General features: G+C 41.2%; 1 protein-coding gene across 1 annotated transcript in view; it reads right to left on the bottom strand.

The window, feature by feature from the left end:
- Nek10 (NIMA related kinase 10) overlaps positions 1-14,785 on the bottom strand; it is a 171,625-nt gene that overhangs the window by 72,390 nt on the left and 84,450 nt on the right. Inside the window, exons 24-26 of the mRNA XM_048355989.1 lie at positions 14,154-14,283; positions 12,532-12,602; positions 3,392-3,605 (exon numbers count right to left, since the gene is read on the bottom strand). Coding sequence (XP_048211946.1) covers positions 3,392-3,605; positions 12,532-12,602; positions 14,154-14,283 — 415 coding nt within the window. The remainder of the gene's footprint in view (positions 1-3,391; positions 3,606-12,531; positions 12,603-14,153; positions 14,284-14,785) is intronic.

The following is a 14,785-nucleotide window of genomic DNA, read 5'->3' on the forward strand; positions in this document are numbered from 1 at the left end:
GAAAAAGGGTGAAAAGGAGTAGTAGTAGAACTCACTGCACATTGCTGAAAGTGAACTATACAACTCATGGGTGAAGACAGGAGGGAGGGACTGGGAGAGAGCAGGGGCACAGAAAACACTGTACGAAAAGAAATGTACTCATTACCTGACTCATGTAATTGTAATCCCTCTGTACATCACTTCTATAATAACAATAAAGTAAATTAATTTTAAAAAGAAAATCATCATAGATTATTTGTGAAATTACATAAAGGTTCAGCATGTAAAGCAATAAAGACAAGTGCCTCTCCCAAGAAAACCACACTGAATCTCCAACTTGTGGATTTCAAGTATCTCCAGACAGACCCCTGAATAGCAGTGAATCTCTTGTTCTTTGGAAAGTTCATTGAACATGCTGGCATTCAAGAAATCAGAACTGTCTGATTTTTTTCTTTTCTGTTAGCCTATATCAGTTAGCATATATGAGCATATATTAGTTGTACAAAGGGCTTTGTTGTGATGTTTTCATAGATGTATACAATGTGCCCTGATCAAGTTGAGTCTTCAGACTCTTCCTCCCCCCTTCTCCCGCCTTGTACTTCTTGAAACAAATGTCACAGGTTTCACTGTTCTATTTTCATATATGTGTGTCCTGTATTCAACTTTCACCATATTCATACTGCCTCCATTTCCCCCCTTTCCCACTGGTACTCATCCCCCCAAAACCTGTTAACATTGCTTTCATTCATTTTTAAGGACTAGTTTGCACATAAAAGAGATAGAACATGGGTAATATGGGATACTTGTCTTTCCCAGTCTGGTTTACTTTCCTTAACATGGTGATTCCAAGTTCCATCCATTTTCCTGCAAACAATATACTGTAAAAGAACAATGCTAGAGGTGTCACAATATCTGACTTCAAATTATACTGCAGAACACAAATGGCATGGTACTGGCACAAAAAAAGACACAGAGATCAGTAGAATAGAAGAGACCTAGAAACCCCTATGACCCAGCAGCCCCACTTTTGGGTATCTATCCAAAAGACCACAAACAAAATCACAGTAATGCCACCAGCACAACAATGTTCATCGCAGCTCATAGCGAGAATCTGGAACCAACCCAGATGCCCCTCAGTAGAAGAATGAATCAGGAAAATGTGGTACATATACACAATGGAATTTTATGCCTCTATCAGAAAGAATGACATTGCCCCATTTGTAAGGAAATGGAAGGACTTGGAAAAAATTATACTAAGTGAAGTGAGCCAGACCCAAAGAAACATGGACTCTATGGTCTCCCTTATTGGGAATAATTAGTACAGGTTTAGGCAAGTCACAGCAGAGGATCACAAGAGCCCAATAGCTATACCCTTATGAACACATAAGATGATGCTAAGTGAAATGAACTCCATGTTATGGAAACCATTGTTATATCACAGTTGTAACTACTTTCAACGTCCTATGTGTATCAGTAGCTCCTATTATTGATGATGTTCTTGTATCACCTTCCTGCGGTTGTACCTATACTATCTCTGTAATCTTATCTGAGTATATTGAAAACCGTGTATACTGGTATTAGAACTAGAAAATTGAAAGGGAATACCAAAATCGAGAGACACGGGGTAAAAAAAGACAAGCAATTACAAAAGCAATACTTGCAAAACTGTTTGGTGTAAGTGAACTGAACACCTCATGGGGGGAAAGGGAAAGGGGGAAGAGGGAGGGGGGTATGAGGGATGAGGTAACAAACAGTACAAGAAATGTATCCAATGCCTAAGGTATGAAACTGTAACCTCTCTATACATCAGTTTGATAATAAAAATTTGAAAAAAGAAAAAAGAAGAGACCTAGAAAGAAGCCCACACCACTGCAGCTATCTAATTTTTTACAAAGGTGTCAAAAATATATATTAGAGAAAATGCGTACTCCTCAACAACTGATGCTGGGAAAATTAGATACACACACGAAGAAAACTGAAACTAGACCATTATTCATCCCCATGTACAAAAATCAATTACAACTAGATCAAAGATCTTAATGTAAGACAAAAACCTAGGAGACTATGAGAGGAAGACACAGAAAAAAGTCTTGAAGATATAAGTTTATATAGGTAGTGCTTTTCTAAATACAACTCCAATTGCTCAAACTACAAGAACATATATATATATATATATAAGGTGTTAGTGGCTCCCACTTGTAGTACTAGTTACTTGATAGGCTGAAACAGGGAGGATCAAGGTTCCAGACCAGCCCAGGAAAAAAAGTCCAAGGGACTCTATTTCAATGGAAGGAAGTTAGATGTGATGGCAGATATCTGTGTTACAGCCATGATAGTAGACCTAAAATAGATGTAACCAGCAAAAAAAAAAAAAAAAAAAAAAACAGAGATACTCATAGCTCAGTGATGAGTGCCTGCCTGATAAGTCTGATGCTTTGAGTTCAATTCCCAGTATCCCCACCAAATTAAACTAAACATGGAACTATCATATAATCCTCTTATTCATCTCCTGATTATATATCCAAAGGAATATAAGTCAAAAAAAGTCAGCGAGATCTGCATACCCCATGCTATTTACAGTTCACCTAAATAAGGAATCAGCCTTGGTGTCCATCAGTGAATGAATGGATAAAGAAGTGTGTGACACACACACACACACACACACACACACAATGGAGGATGGTTTAGCCATAAAGAATTAAAAAATGACATCAACTACTTGCATCACTTTCCCAATTATGGAAGGACCTCAGGATGCTGAGAAGGGGTGGATTGAGCAGGTTTCCTAACCAAAACTGTGCTTTATGATACTATTCCCTTGAACACCACTCTCCAATTAGAAGAAACAAACATTTAGTAGGCAGAAGAGTCCCTTCCCAGGCCACTGCTGGGGCTTCCCCAGAGCAGGAGCAAAAGGTGGCTTGTGGTTACCAATTACCACAAAGGCACAAGAGCGTCACTAGCACCCACGCCCACCCACGTGGACACTCTAGATGTAAGTATTTACTGCTATTTATCAATTTGTTTATATGCTGTAATTTAAATCTGAAGAATTGCCCAGAAGAGCTTTCTAACATCACTGGCTTTACAGTATACAATAAATTGTGGATTCATTCTCTGGAAAATCAGTTATACTGAGTTGTTTTGATTTTATTTGTAGGTATAAAAATGGATGTTGCCAGGTGCCAGTGACCCATGCCTGTAATCCTAGCTACTCAGGAAGCTGAGATCTGAGGATCCTGGTTCAAAGCTAGCCCAGGCAGGAAAGTCCCTGTGAGACTCTTATCTCCAATTAACCACTAGAAGGTAGTGAATATTTTCCTAACTTCAGGTAAATTTTTTATCAAACAACATGAAGAATTTCAGATGGTGCAGTAGAAGGCATGCTGGAAAAAGAGAGATTTGCACCTACGTGAGACAGCAGAGCTAGCTCATGGTGGCAGGTGACGGCGTTCCTGTTGGCTTCCATAAAATATCTCTGCGTGCGCTTCCGTTCCCGCTCCAGTTTCTTCTCCAAGGCCAGCTGGGATGTAGATACGTTGTCTAAATACTTCATCATGACATCAGATATCATGGAGCAGACTTCTACAATGTCGGGACGGGCCTCGGCATCAGGAGTGAGGCACCTACGAGAAAAGCGGCTCATTGTCACACCGGTCAATGCTGGGATGGGCCAAGGGTGTGAGAGGTCACTGGTAAACTCTTCTGTGGGTCTCCCATGGTATTTGTACCACCAGGAGCCTGAGATAAGAGCAAGGGAACCAGAACTGCTTTTACCCAACACTTCTCAAAAGGCATTCACAGCCAGTTGCTGGTTGCTCACGCCTGTAATCCTAGCTACTCAGGAGGTTGAGATCTGAGGGTCACAGTTCAAAGCCAGTCTGTGCAGGAAAGTCCATGAGACTCTTATCTCCAACAAGTTACTCCCAAAAGGCTGCAAGTGAAGTTGTGGTTCAAGTGGTAGAGCGCTAGCCGTGAGCAAAAGAAGCTCAGGCACAGCACCCAAGCCCTGAGTTCAAGTCTCAGAACTGGTACCAAAACAATAAATAAATAAAAGCACTTGCAAAGTTAGGCAGAACTGCTGCCATGCTTCAGGGTAGGCTGAAATTACAAGGAGGCCCTGGTCCTCACCCTGGATGGTAAAATTATTGGTGTTTTCCAGGTGTACAATGGCATTAATAACACAACTTGATTAGTGTGTTTTATAAGCACAAAGTCATACATATCAGCAGGTAGCGGACTATACCTGTAATGCAGCTAGTTAGGAGGTAGAGATCGGGTAGATCGTTGTTACAGACCAGCCCAGACCACCCTATTCAAAAACTAATGAATGCAAAACAGGCTGGAGATGTGGTTGGAGTGGTAGCATTGTGAATCAGTTGGGAGTTTGAAGTTAGACTGAATTACACAGGGAGTTTCAGACCAGCCTAGATGAGGTAGTGAGACCCTGTCTTCAAAATAAAAACAAACACAATTTACATAAATTAATAAATCATAAAATCAAAGCCAAGCATGAGGGTGCATACCTATAATTCCAGCACTTGGGAAGATAAGGAAGGAGCCTTGAATTCTAGACCAGCCTGGGCTACACAAAGAACTTGTCTCAAAAACAAACAAAAAAAAAAATAGATCTCAGGGCACCAATGGTTCACACTTATAATTCCAGCTACTCGAGAGGCTGAGATCTGAGGATCAAGGTTTAAAGCCAGTCCTGGTAGGAAAGTCCGTGAGACCTCTATCCAAATTTACCAGCAAAGTCAGAATTAGAGCCATGGCTCAAGTGGTAAAGCACCAGCCTTGAGTGAAAAAGGTAAGTGATAGTGCCCAAGCCCTGAATTCAAGCCTGAGTACCAGCACCAAAAAAGAATAAAAGAAAAGAAAAAAAATCAGATCAAATTTTTAATTCACACCCATTTAATAGCTCACCAACCATGAGTCTGAACTGACAGTAAAGGCTTGCCTTGCAGAATTGTTCATGAAATACAAAAAATACATTGTGTGGTTGTTATACAGTAGCCGTGCGTGTGTGTGTGTGTGTGTGTGTGTGTGTGTGTGTGTGTGTGTGTGTGTTTGAACTCAGGGCCTGGGCCCTGTCCGTAAGCTTCTTTTGTTCAAGGCTAGCACTTTACCAATTAAGCTTCAGTTCTACTTCCAGCATTTTCGGTAGTTTATAGGAGATAAGAGTCTGATGACTCCCTGGCTTCACACTGTGATCCTTGGATCACAGGCTACTGAGTAGCTATGATTACAGGTGTGAGCCACTGGTACCCGGCAGGATCCCTCTTTTAAAGGCAAGTGTAACCGCTCACCATGATCAGAATACAGATGGTTGTTTGAATACCATTGACTCATGCAGATAAGGACGTAAACTTTCTATATATATTTTGCTTCTGACAAGAGATGGATTTTTAGGGAAATCAGGATGACTGAAATTTAGATGCATGGTCATCCACAATTTGTGCATACAAGGAAATATAGAAACCATGCCCTCTAGTTTGATATTTTTTACTAACAGAACTAATTTGACACAGGGCATACTAACATTTACAGTGATTTTGGAGGAAGAAAATGACAGTCAGGGCATTGCAGGTAGGGGCATTGCTCAGCCTAGTACATCTAGAAGGTTCTTCTGCCTGCAAAGCCTGTTAGCAGATGATTGCATTATTTGGGGGATCCATTAGAGTATCTTGCCTGTGTTTAAAATCAAATTCTCTAGATTCACTGAAGTCATGTATGCTTCTTACTAAAATTTGACTTGTTTGGATTTTGAGGAAAATACCTAATTTTCACATCTTATGTATGACTCAGCAAGCAATCCATAGTTAATGCAGATTTCCCAGGCACAGATGACTCCACCAGGGCATGATTGTTCTTTTATAACACAAGTCAAAATACGATTCTAAATGGTAATTTGGGAATGATTCTTTTTTTACTGAATTTATTAACCATGAGTAGAATATACGCAAGTCTAAGCCAGGCACGCAGACATTATCATTGTATGCTCTTTGTTTTTGCCTTTCCTTTTTAAATTCATAGGCAATGGACTTGCCTTTTAGTTAGCATAAGGGTTTATGCATCTGCTGATCTCATGTTTAACAATGTTCATTCTATATGTTTATGATGTAAAAAGTTAGGCAAGAAACTGTAAAGATATATATAATTTTTTTTTTTTTTTGGCCAGTCCTGGGGCTTGGACTCAGGGCCTGAGCACTGTCCCTGGCTTCTTTTTGCTCAAGTCTAGCACTCTACCACTTGAGCCACAGCGCCACTTCTGGCCATTTTCTGTATATGTGGTGCTGGGGAATTGAACCCAGGGCTTCATGTATATGAAGCAAGCACTCTTGCCACTAGGCCATATCCCCAGCCCTTAAAGTAATATTTTTAAGTTGGACAATATCTCTCCTTTGTTCAAAATGAGGATCTTCTATAGTTTCTCATGGGCAATTGGATAAAACTAAAATTCCCAGAATTCCATAGAAGATTCTTGTTGAATTATCCCTTACCTCCTCCTAACCCTAACAACACAGCAGTGTTCCTATCTGCACTTTCCCAAATAGCCCAGGGCTCTCCTATAGCCCCCATTTGTTTGATTTCATTTTGTCCATTTGGTTGATTTTTATTTCTTATGACATCCTGCCCTTTGCCTTCCTTCCTTTCTTTCTTTCTTTTTTTGGGGGGTGGTAGAAGTGGTGGTGGTTGTGGTACTTGAACTCAGGGCCTGGTCACTGTACCTGAGCTTCTTTCACTCAAGTCTAGTGCTCTACCACTTTGAGCCACAGTGCTATTTTTGGCTTTCTGGGGGTTATTTGGGATAAGAATCTCACAGCATTTCGTGACCAGGCCGCCTTTGAACGGTGATCCTCAGATTTCAGCCTCCTGAATAGCTAGGATTACAGGAGTGAGCCACCAGCACCCAGCCCTTTCCCTCTTTTATGATCTTTTTTATATGATCCACTTGCCCAAATTCCACCTTCCAAGTTCCTAGTAGAAAGATGTTTTAGAATATTCTAACAAACACTTTATGCCCACATCTTATATGTTCTCAATGTACTATCCATATGTAACTACCTAAAACTACTCTAAGTCTTGGCAGGCGCGCGGGGGGGGGGGGGGTGGAGGAGGGAGGGTAGTACTAAGGTTTTGAACTCAGGGCTTTGCACTTGCTAAGCAGGTGCTCTACCACTTGTGCTACTCTTCTAGCCCCTTTCTGCATTGATTATTCTCAAGGTAGTGCCTGGCTTTTAACGCCTTGGCAGGTCTGGATTGTCCTCCTCCTATGTGTACTCCCCCTTGACCTTGGAAGGAGGTGCATGTCACTGTACCAGCCACTGATTGAGACAGAGTCTCAACATTTCCTTTCCTTCCTTTCTTGGTTAGATGTTTGAACCCACTTTAACAACTAAAGAATTTATCCATAACCAAAAAAAAAAATTCTTTGCCATAGACTTTGAGATTCACAGGAACACCTCCTACCAGAAGCTCCAGTTTAGCCTCATTGTTCTAAATGACTCTCCATTTAGGTACCCAGAGGAACTCCTCAGAGACACCGCAGCCATCAAAATGCACAGGAAATGCTGATAGGACATCGTTAGCACGTAATATACACCAATGATTCTCTAGTCAAATAAGCATAAAATGTCATTCTAGAATAAAATCTGACACCTTGTCCCCATTGTGCTCTGCAAGAGCAAACAGAAAATATTAGAGGGACACAGTGGTTGTAAGAGTCGTTTTAAGTTTTATAAAACCAAAGGCTGAAGGTGGGGTGGAAATGGGAAGAGTCACCTGTCCTTAGCACTCACAGTTGCCATCAGCTCCAATGCTAGACAGTTTATGTAACCAGGTCCAGAGAGGAAAGTCAGGCAATTGGAATATTTTGTGCATAAAAGAAAATGTTCTTCCTTTCATAAAACAAAATAGACAATACTGTCTTAACTGTACTGGAAGGTAAAAATAGTAATTCTGGTACCAGGCAGAGAAACAAGATACATTTATTTTTCAACTCTTCAGGGATGCGAAATTTTTTTCTCAATTCAAAAGCTTAATAGGAAAGAAATGTTTCATTAACAAAAATATGCTTATATACCACATACACAGGGAAAAAGCAAGGTTCTGCACCTGAGAAGTACAGTGTGAGCTCTGCCTGACAAGAACATAGAAAGAAAAACAGAGGGGATTGATTGTAAAGTCGAAGAAAGAAGGTACATGTGACTAGAAACAACTCACAGTTGACAAAGGATTACAAGGGCTTGGTATGGTGATACATACCTGGAATCTCTGCTTTTAGGAGGCTGAGGCAGGAAAGGCAGGAGTTTGAGGCCAGCCTGGGACAGAGCAAGCAAGACCTTATCAAAGAAAAAGAAAGACAGAGAGAGAGAGAGAGAGAGAGAGAGAGAGAGAGACCCTGTCAAAGAAAGAGTGGGGAAGAAGGCAGGGAGGGAAAAGGAAGGAAAAGGAAGGGAGGGAAAGGAGGGGGAAGAGAGGGAAGGAGGGAGGGAGGGAGGGAGGGAGGGAGGGAGGGAGGGAGGGAGGGAAGGAGGGAGGGAGGGAGGGAGGGAAGCAAATAGATTACAGTAAACTGTAACCCTTTAAGGTGTCTTGTAATTCAAAGACTATCAAATTACTAACTGCTCTGATTATTAAGAAGGTTTTTGTGCTTTAATTTTCCTCTGGCCTAGGTTTCTTAAAGAAAAATATAAGACTCTAAGAGTATAAGAAATCATTCCTTAAATTCTTTTGGAAGTTAATTTTTAAATACTAAAAATCCAAAACAAATTGTATGTAAATTCACGTAACTCATAGTCATTTTGTTTTTGTGCCCAAACTTTCTGACTAGAAAACTTGGTAATGCAAATCCAGACAATGAGAAGTCTTGAATACCTTTAGATGAAAATAATACCTGCTCCAGAATGCACCCTGCAATATTTATTTATAGCTAGCTATAAAATTCCATTGTCAGCTCTAACTTATTATGAAGGTATTCTTTTTTTTTAATCTTTTTTCTTTATTATCAAAGAGTGGTATAGAGGGGTTACAGATTCATATGTAAGGCAGTGAGTACATTTCTTGTTCAACTTGTTACCTTCTCCCTCATTTTCCCCCACCTCCCCCCTCACCCTTTCCCTCTCCCCTGAAGAGTTGTGTAGTTGATTTACACCAAATGGTTTTGTAAGTATTCCTTTTGGAATGGTTTTTCTTTTTGTCCTTTGTCTCTCAATTTTGATATTCCCTTTCCCTTCCCTAGTTCTAATACCCTTATAAATGGTATCCAGGGTATTCGGATGAGATACAGTGGTAGCGGGGGTACAACCACAGGAAGGGACTACAAGGTATCTTGAATACCTTCAAGATCATCGTATCTGGAGTGCCCCATGAGTGACTTCCTCCTCTGTGCCCTGCCAGAAAGGACTCGCCAGGCTGTCCACCCTTCTCCTCCATGGAGCAGACACAGCTTGGTCTTGGCCTACTGGTAACTCACCCCTTCCTTTCTCTTGACTTTTATTCCCCGGGGCTCTATCTGAACAAATCCATTTCTTTTCATATTTCCAATATCATCCCATGCTTCCAATCAACTGAAACATTATTGAATCCTCAGGATTATGGCCTCAAATGTGCTGACATCTTCCAACACACAGTGGAAAGAATCTTACTTCTGTCCACCCTCTACACCACCAGGTCACCAAAATGGCCACTACGCCATCAAAATGGCTACCATCTCTTGGTGGACAGTGGAATCTCTTCTTCCTCCCATTTTTGTTCCCCATAACACAGCCAGCATGAGAATGAGTTGCCTCAAAATATGAGTTTCACAAGTTTTCTTGTGATATTATGTCATAATTACAATATCATTATCATAGGGTAGTAATAATGTCACTATTAATGATAATATTTAACACTGTGGAGGGAAGGTGTAACCATTCAGTGTGTATTTTTAGACTTAAGCTCCTAAACCAGCCCATGAGGTAGTTGTTAGTGTTGCACACATATCACAGATGAGGAACTGAAGTGGAACTTGGGAAAGCTAAACTGAGTGGGAGAAGAACAAGTAGAAGCCAATCAATTTCAGAACAAAGTGAGGTGCTAAACCTTTACATTGTAATGTTGCTAGCAGATGCCTCCACAAGTCTACTAGCCCCAAGCAGAGCAGCGTGGGCACTGACAGCCAATAAGTGTCCAAAGGGAGATATGGTCCCGCTGCTCAGCTTCCCCAAATCACAAAATGCTCCCCCGCTCCCCTTCTCCTGTTCTTTGTGGCACTCAGTATCTAAGAAAGGAGAAATGGGGTGAGCAAATGAAGACTTTTCTCCTGACATCTCTAAAGACTTCTTAAGGTAGTTTCCCAGGAATAAATACCAGAGGACAGAAACAGATCTTGAAGATGAGCACTTTCTTTTTTTTTGTTCTTTCTTTTTTTTTTGGTAGTACTGGGATTTGAATTCAAGGTCTCAAGCTTGCTAGGCAGACTCATAGAGCCATGTCTCTGGCTCTTTTGGCATTTAGTTTGTTTTGCAGATAGGGTCACATGCTTTATTAAGTGCCAGCCTTAGATTATGACTCTCCTACTTCTACCCCTGCATAGCTGGGGTCACAGGCATGTACCATCATACCTATACTGCTTTGAAATAAGGACTCACTAACCATTTTACCTGGGCTGACCCCAAACCACAATCATCTAGAGATGAGCGCTTTAAATACCCAGTTTAGATCCATCAACAACAGGGCATGGGTTCAAGATGTGTGGGGCTCAAATAGTATAGAGAGCTTTCCATTCCTTCCCAGCAATATTAGTATCAATGACCACAGCTGCCAATGGCTCACACATTCACCTTGCCCAATGCAAAGTGGTTTGTTTATGCCACTGTGTGTGTAACACTGCCCATTTTACAAGATGAAGACACAAAGAGAGAGAAATCCTCTGTTCAGTATCTTCAGCTCCTAAGATTCTGCTCAGACTGCACCTGGCTCCAAAGCCTGAGGCTCACCAGACTAGATCAGTATTATACAAACAAGGAAAGGTTCAAGAAATAATCCTACAAGCAGATGAGGAGTAGCTACTAGTATGAAACAGTGAGATGGGCAGAGAAAGGAAAGGGCAGAGGGGAGAGGCAAAGCAGTGTGTGCCAGTGACCAGCATTGAAGATGAGGCAAGGGCAGGACAGATAACAAAACAAGGTTTAAGAGACTTGGGCGAGGAAAAGAACAAAATTCTCACCTGGAGTGATATTAGGACTTCCAGGGGCTGGGGATGTAGCCTAGTGGCAAGAGTGCTTGCCTTGTATACATGAAGCCCTGGGTTCAATTCCCCAGCACCACATATACAGAAAATGGCCAGAAGTGGCACTGTGGCTCAAGTGGTAGTGCTAGACTTGAGCAAAAAGAAGCCAGGGACAGTGCTCAGGCCCTGAGTTCAAGGCCCAGGACTGGCAAAAAAAAAAAAAAGGACTTCCATAATCCAAATTAATGGGGACCTGATTCAAACACAGTTGAGATGACAAATATTTCTGGTCCCCATAAGTATCTACGGTGTCTATAACCAGAGGCCAGCCCGTACTAAGGGTCTGCCCTGTGCCAGGCCCTGTTCTAGGCATTGAACAGGTAAGAACCCAAGTGGCACACTGTCTGTTATTGAGTTTGCATTCTGGTGGAGAAGGGACAATCCACAAACAAGGAAGAGCACAGATGTATATTTCAAGGTTGGTGGGTGCTATCAGTTATATAAAGCAGGCCAGGGGAGCAGAGAACATGAGGCTGTCACACATGGACTCCCAGGAAAGGCCACATTTCAGTAGAGACCCAAGGGAGGGTCTGTATCATGCCTGTTTCTTAGGAGAGGGAATTTCAGGGAAAAGAAAAACAAAGGGAAGGTAGAAGGCTAGAGAGCTTGCAATGGAAGGGGATGTGGAGGAAACTGGGTGTGATGTGAACAGGGCAGCCAGGGAGTCTGGGCAGAACTTATGGGAGTACAAGTGGACAGTGACCTTCATTAAGTTCCTACTGTATTGATGCATAGAGCTTCTGACTTTCTTTGAAAACTTACAATAAAACACAAAAGGAGGAATAAAGGGCTAGGGGCAGATCTCAGTAGTACTTTCATAGCGTCTATAGGGCCCTGGGTTCAATTCCCCAGCACCATAAGTAAGCAAAAACAAAAATAAGAATTTATAATTTTATCATCTAACATGGCCTTTTATGGTTTCATGTGTTTTTCCTTTTTCCTTAAATGTACGTATTTGCATGGGTTTTATTATAGTCACGGGGACACATCCTGTTTTATTTTATTTAGTTTCACATGCTTTTCCAGATTGACATAAGGCCTTCAAATAATCTCACGAGTGGCTATACAATATTTTAAGTGCACACACAACTCCCTCCTGGACAATACAGTGACCTCCAGGAAACCACTGTGATGGATGACACCCAAAGGTCTTTCCAGATCTGGATTATTTGGTGACCCACCCCCCGCATTACTGTTTATACACAGGGAGTGACAATTGATTTGACATGAGGTATTTCTTCGTGATTCCTAATTTGGAGAGGTGGGAGACTAATTACCTGCTGATGGTATCCTTCACTTTTTCAGAGTAGATGCCTTCTGGCACTGGTTCATATACAGCCTCCACTATCTGTAAGACAAACAGATGACAGTGATTGCAGTAAAGGGCCAGGTATGGTTGCATAGTAATACTTGGCTACCACATGAAATTGATAATAAAGCAAGACAACTCTGCACAAGGTTTTTTACCAGAAATAAAAGCATCATGCTAGATTGGAAGTATGGCTCAGGTAGTGAATTATTAGCTATAGTGAGCAAGCTGAGAGAGAACAAGAGGCCCTGAGTTCGAGCCCCATTGCTAACACAAAAATATAAATAAAAATAAAAAATAAAATAAATAACTGGATGTCAGTGGTTCACTCCTATAATCCTAGTTACTCAAGAGGCTGGGATCAGAGGATCCCAGTTTGAAGCCAACCTGGAGAGGAAAGTCCTCAAGACTTTTATCTCCAATTAACCACCAAAAAGCAGGATGTGAAAATGTGACTCAAATGGTAAAGTGCTACCTTTGAAAAAGAAAAGGTCAAGGACAGTGCCTAGACCCAGAGTTCAAGCCCCAAGATAGGTACAAAAAAGAAAAAAAGAATTAAAAGGGCTGGGCACTGGTGGCTCACACCTATAATTCTAGCTACTCAGGAGGCTGAGATCTGAGAATGGTGGTTCAAAGCCAGCCAGGGCAGGCAAGCCCATGAGACTCTTATCTCTAACAAGCCATCAGAAAGATGGAAGTGGAGCTGTGGTTCAAGTGGTAGAGCACTAGTCTTGAGCAGAAAAGCTCAGGGACAGCACCTAGGCACTGAGTCCAAGCCCCATGACTGACAAAAATAAAAAGAAATATAAGCATCTCAACCAAATAAGAAATTAACACCAAATAAACTATTTGTGAAATAGCATTATAATCTCTAATAGAATTATATTCTCTAAACTCAGTTAAAGTTGATCTAAGGTTCATGATTAAACAGTGCATAGGATAATATAATATGCTGTGATATGGGCAGTCCAAATGCAATTGAAAATAAGAGACCAGGGCAAGAGGCATGGCTCAAGTAATAGAGTGCTTGAGCTTAACTCTCAGTGCTGCCAACAAAAAGATGCAGTTTGCTGCATGGTGGTGGCTTATACCTGTAATCCTTGCTACTCGAGCTGAGATCTGAGAACTGTGGCTCAAAGCCAGCTCGGATACAAAAGTCCTGGAAACTCCAAGTCTAATTAACTGGCAAGATGCCAGACTGGTTCAAGTGAGTGTGCACTAGCCATGAGAAAAAATGCTGAGCAAGAGCATAAGAGCATAAGAGTTCAAAACCTGGAGCACGCGTGCACGCGCACACACACACACATACACACACACACACGACAAAATGTAGGGATTGTAACTCAGTGGTAAAGTATTTTCTAGCACTGAGTATAACTTAATGGTAAAATGTTTGCCTAGAAAACAGTATGCTTTAAAAAAAAAAGTAAGAGGAGGGGCATCATCAGGTACATTTATTTTTATAAATTTTTTATTGAGAGTACAGGTATGGGAATGTCTATAATGTGTTTTATATATTATTAAAAATAAACTGGATCATGTAGCTAATAAAACAGTGTCTACTTTCAACTTCTAACTATACAGTCTTACTTTCGTGGCCAAGGAGAGCATATTGGTGCTACAGAAGGGAGGACTGAGAGTTGCCATCTGATAAAGGATGCAGCCTGCAGCCCAGACATCTGCCTTCTCCCCATAGGGCTCACTCTTCAGTACTTCCGGGCTAGGAGAAAAAAAATAGGGAGAGATAGAAGATAGATAGATAGATAGATAGATAGATAGATAGATAGATAGATAGATAGATAAATAGATAGATAGATAGGGACAGTAATAGGTATAAAGGCACAGAAAGAAATTCAATTTCTGAGATATTGTTGGAGATATATTTTAAAGGCCCTTGAAACTCTTAATCACTATTACAAGCCAATACACTAAAAAAAGTTATCTTAGCAATTTCCCAGCCTCAAATGATCTGAGAAGTACAGCCATGCAGTTTGGTGTGAGCACTAAGAAATATTTTAAAGCAGATAAACATTACTTGCTGGTCAGTGTCCAAGATGTTGGCTCCTGAAAACAATCACCCCGCTCCCTGCCCCCCAAACACCATGGTGGATCAGCCAGCCTGGGACCTTTGCTGTCCTGCCCTTAGTTTTGAGGGTTTTCTTGTTTGGGTCAAGTAACCAAGATCACAGCTTTAGTTCAAACAAGGACTGGGCGCTTTGATT

The sequence above is a fragment of the Perognathus longimembris genome, chromosome 10 (assembly GCF_023159225.1).
Source record: "Perognathus longimembris pacificus isolate PPM17 chromosome 10, ASM2315922v1, whole genome shotgun sequence".
Classification (NCBI taxonomy): domain Eukaryota; kingdom Metazoa; phylum Chordata; class Mammalia; order Rodentia; family Heteromyidae; genus Perognathus; species Perognathus longimembris.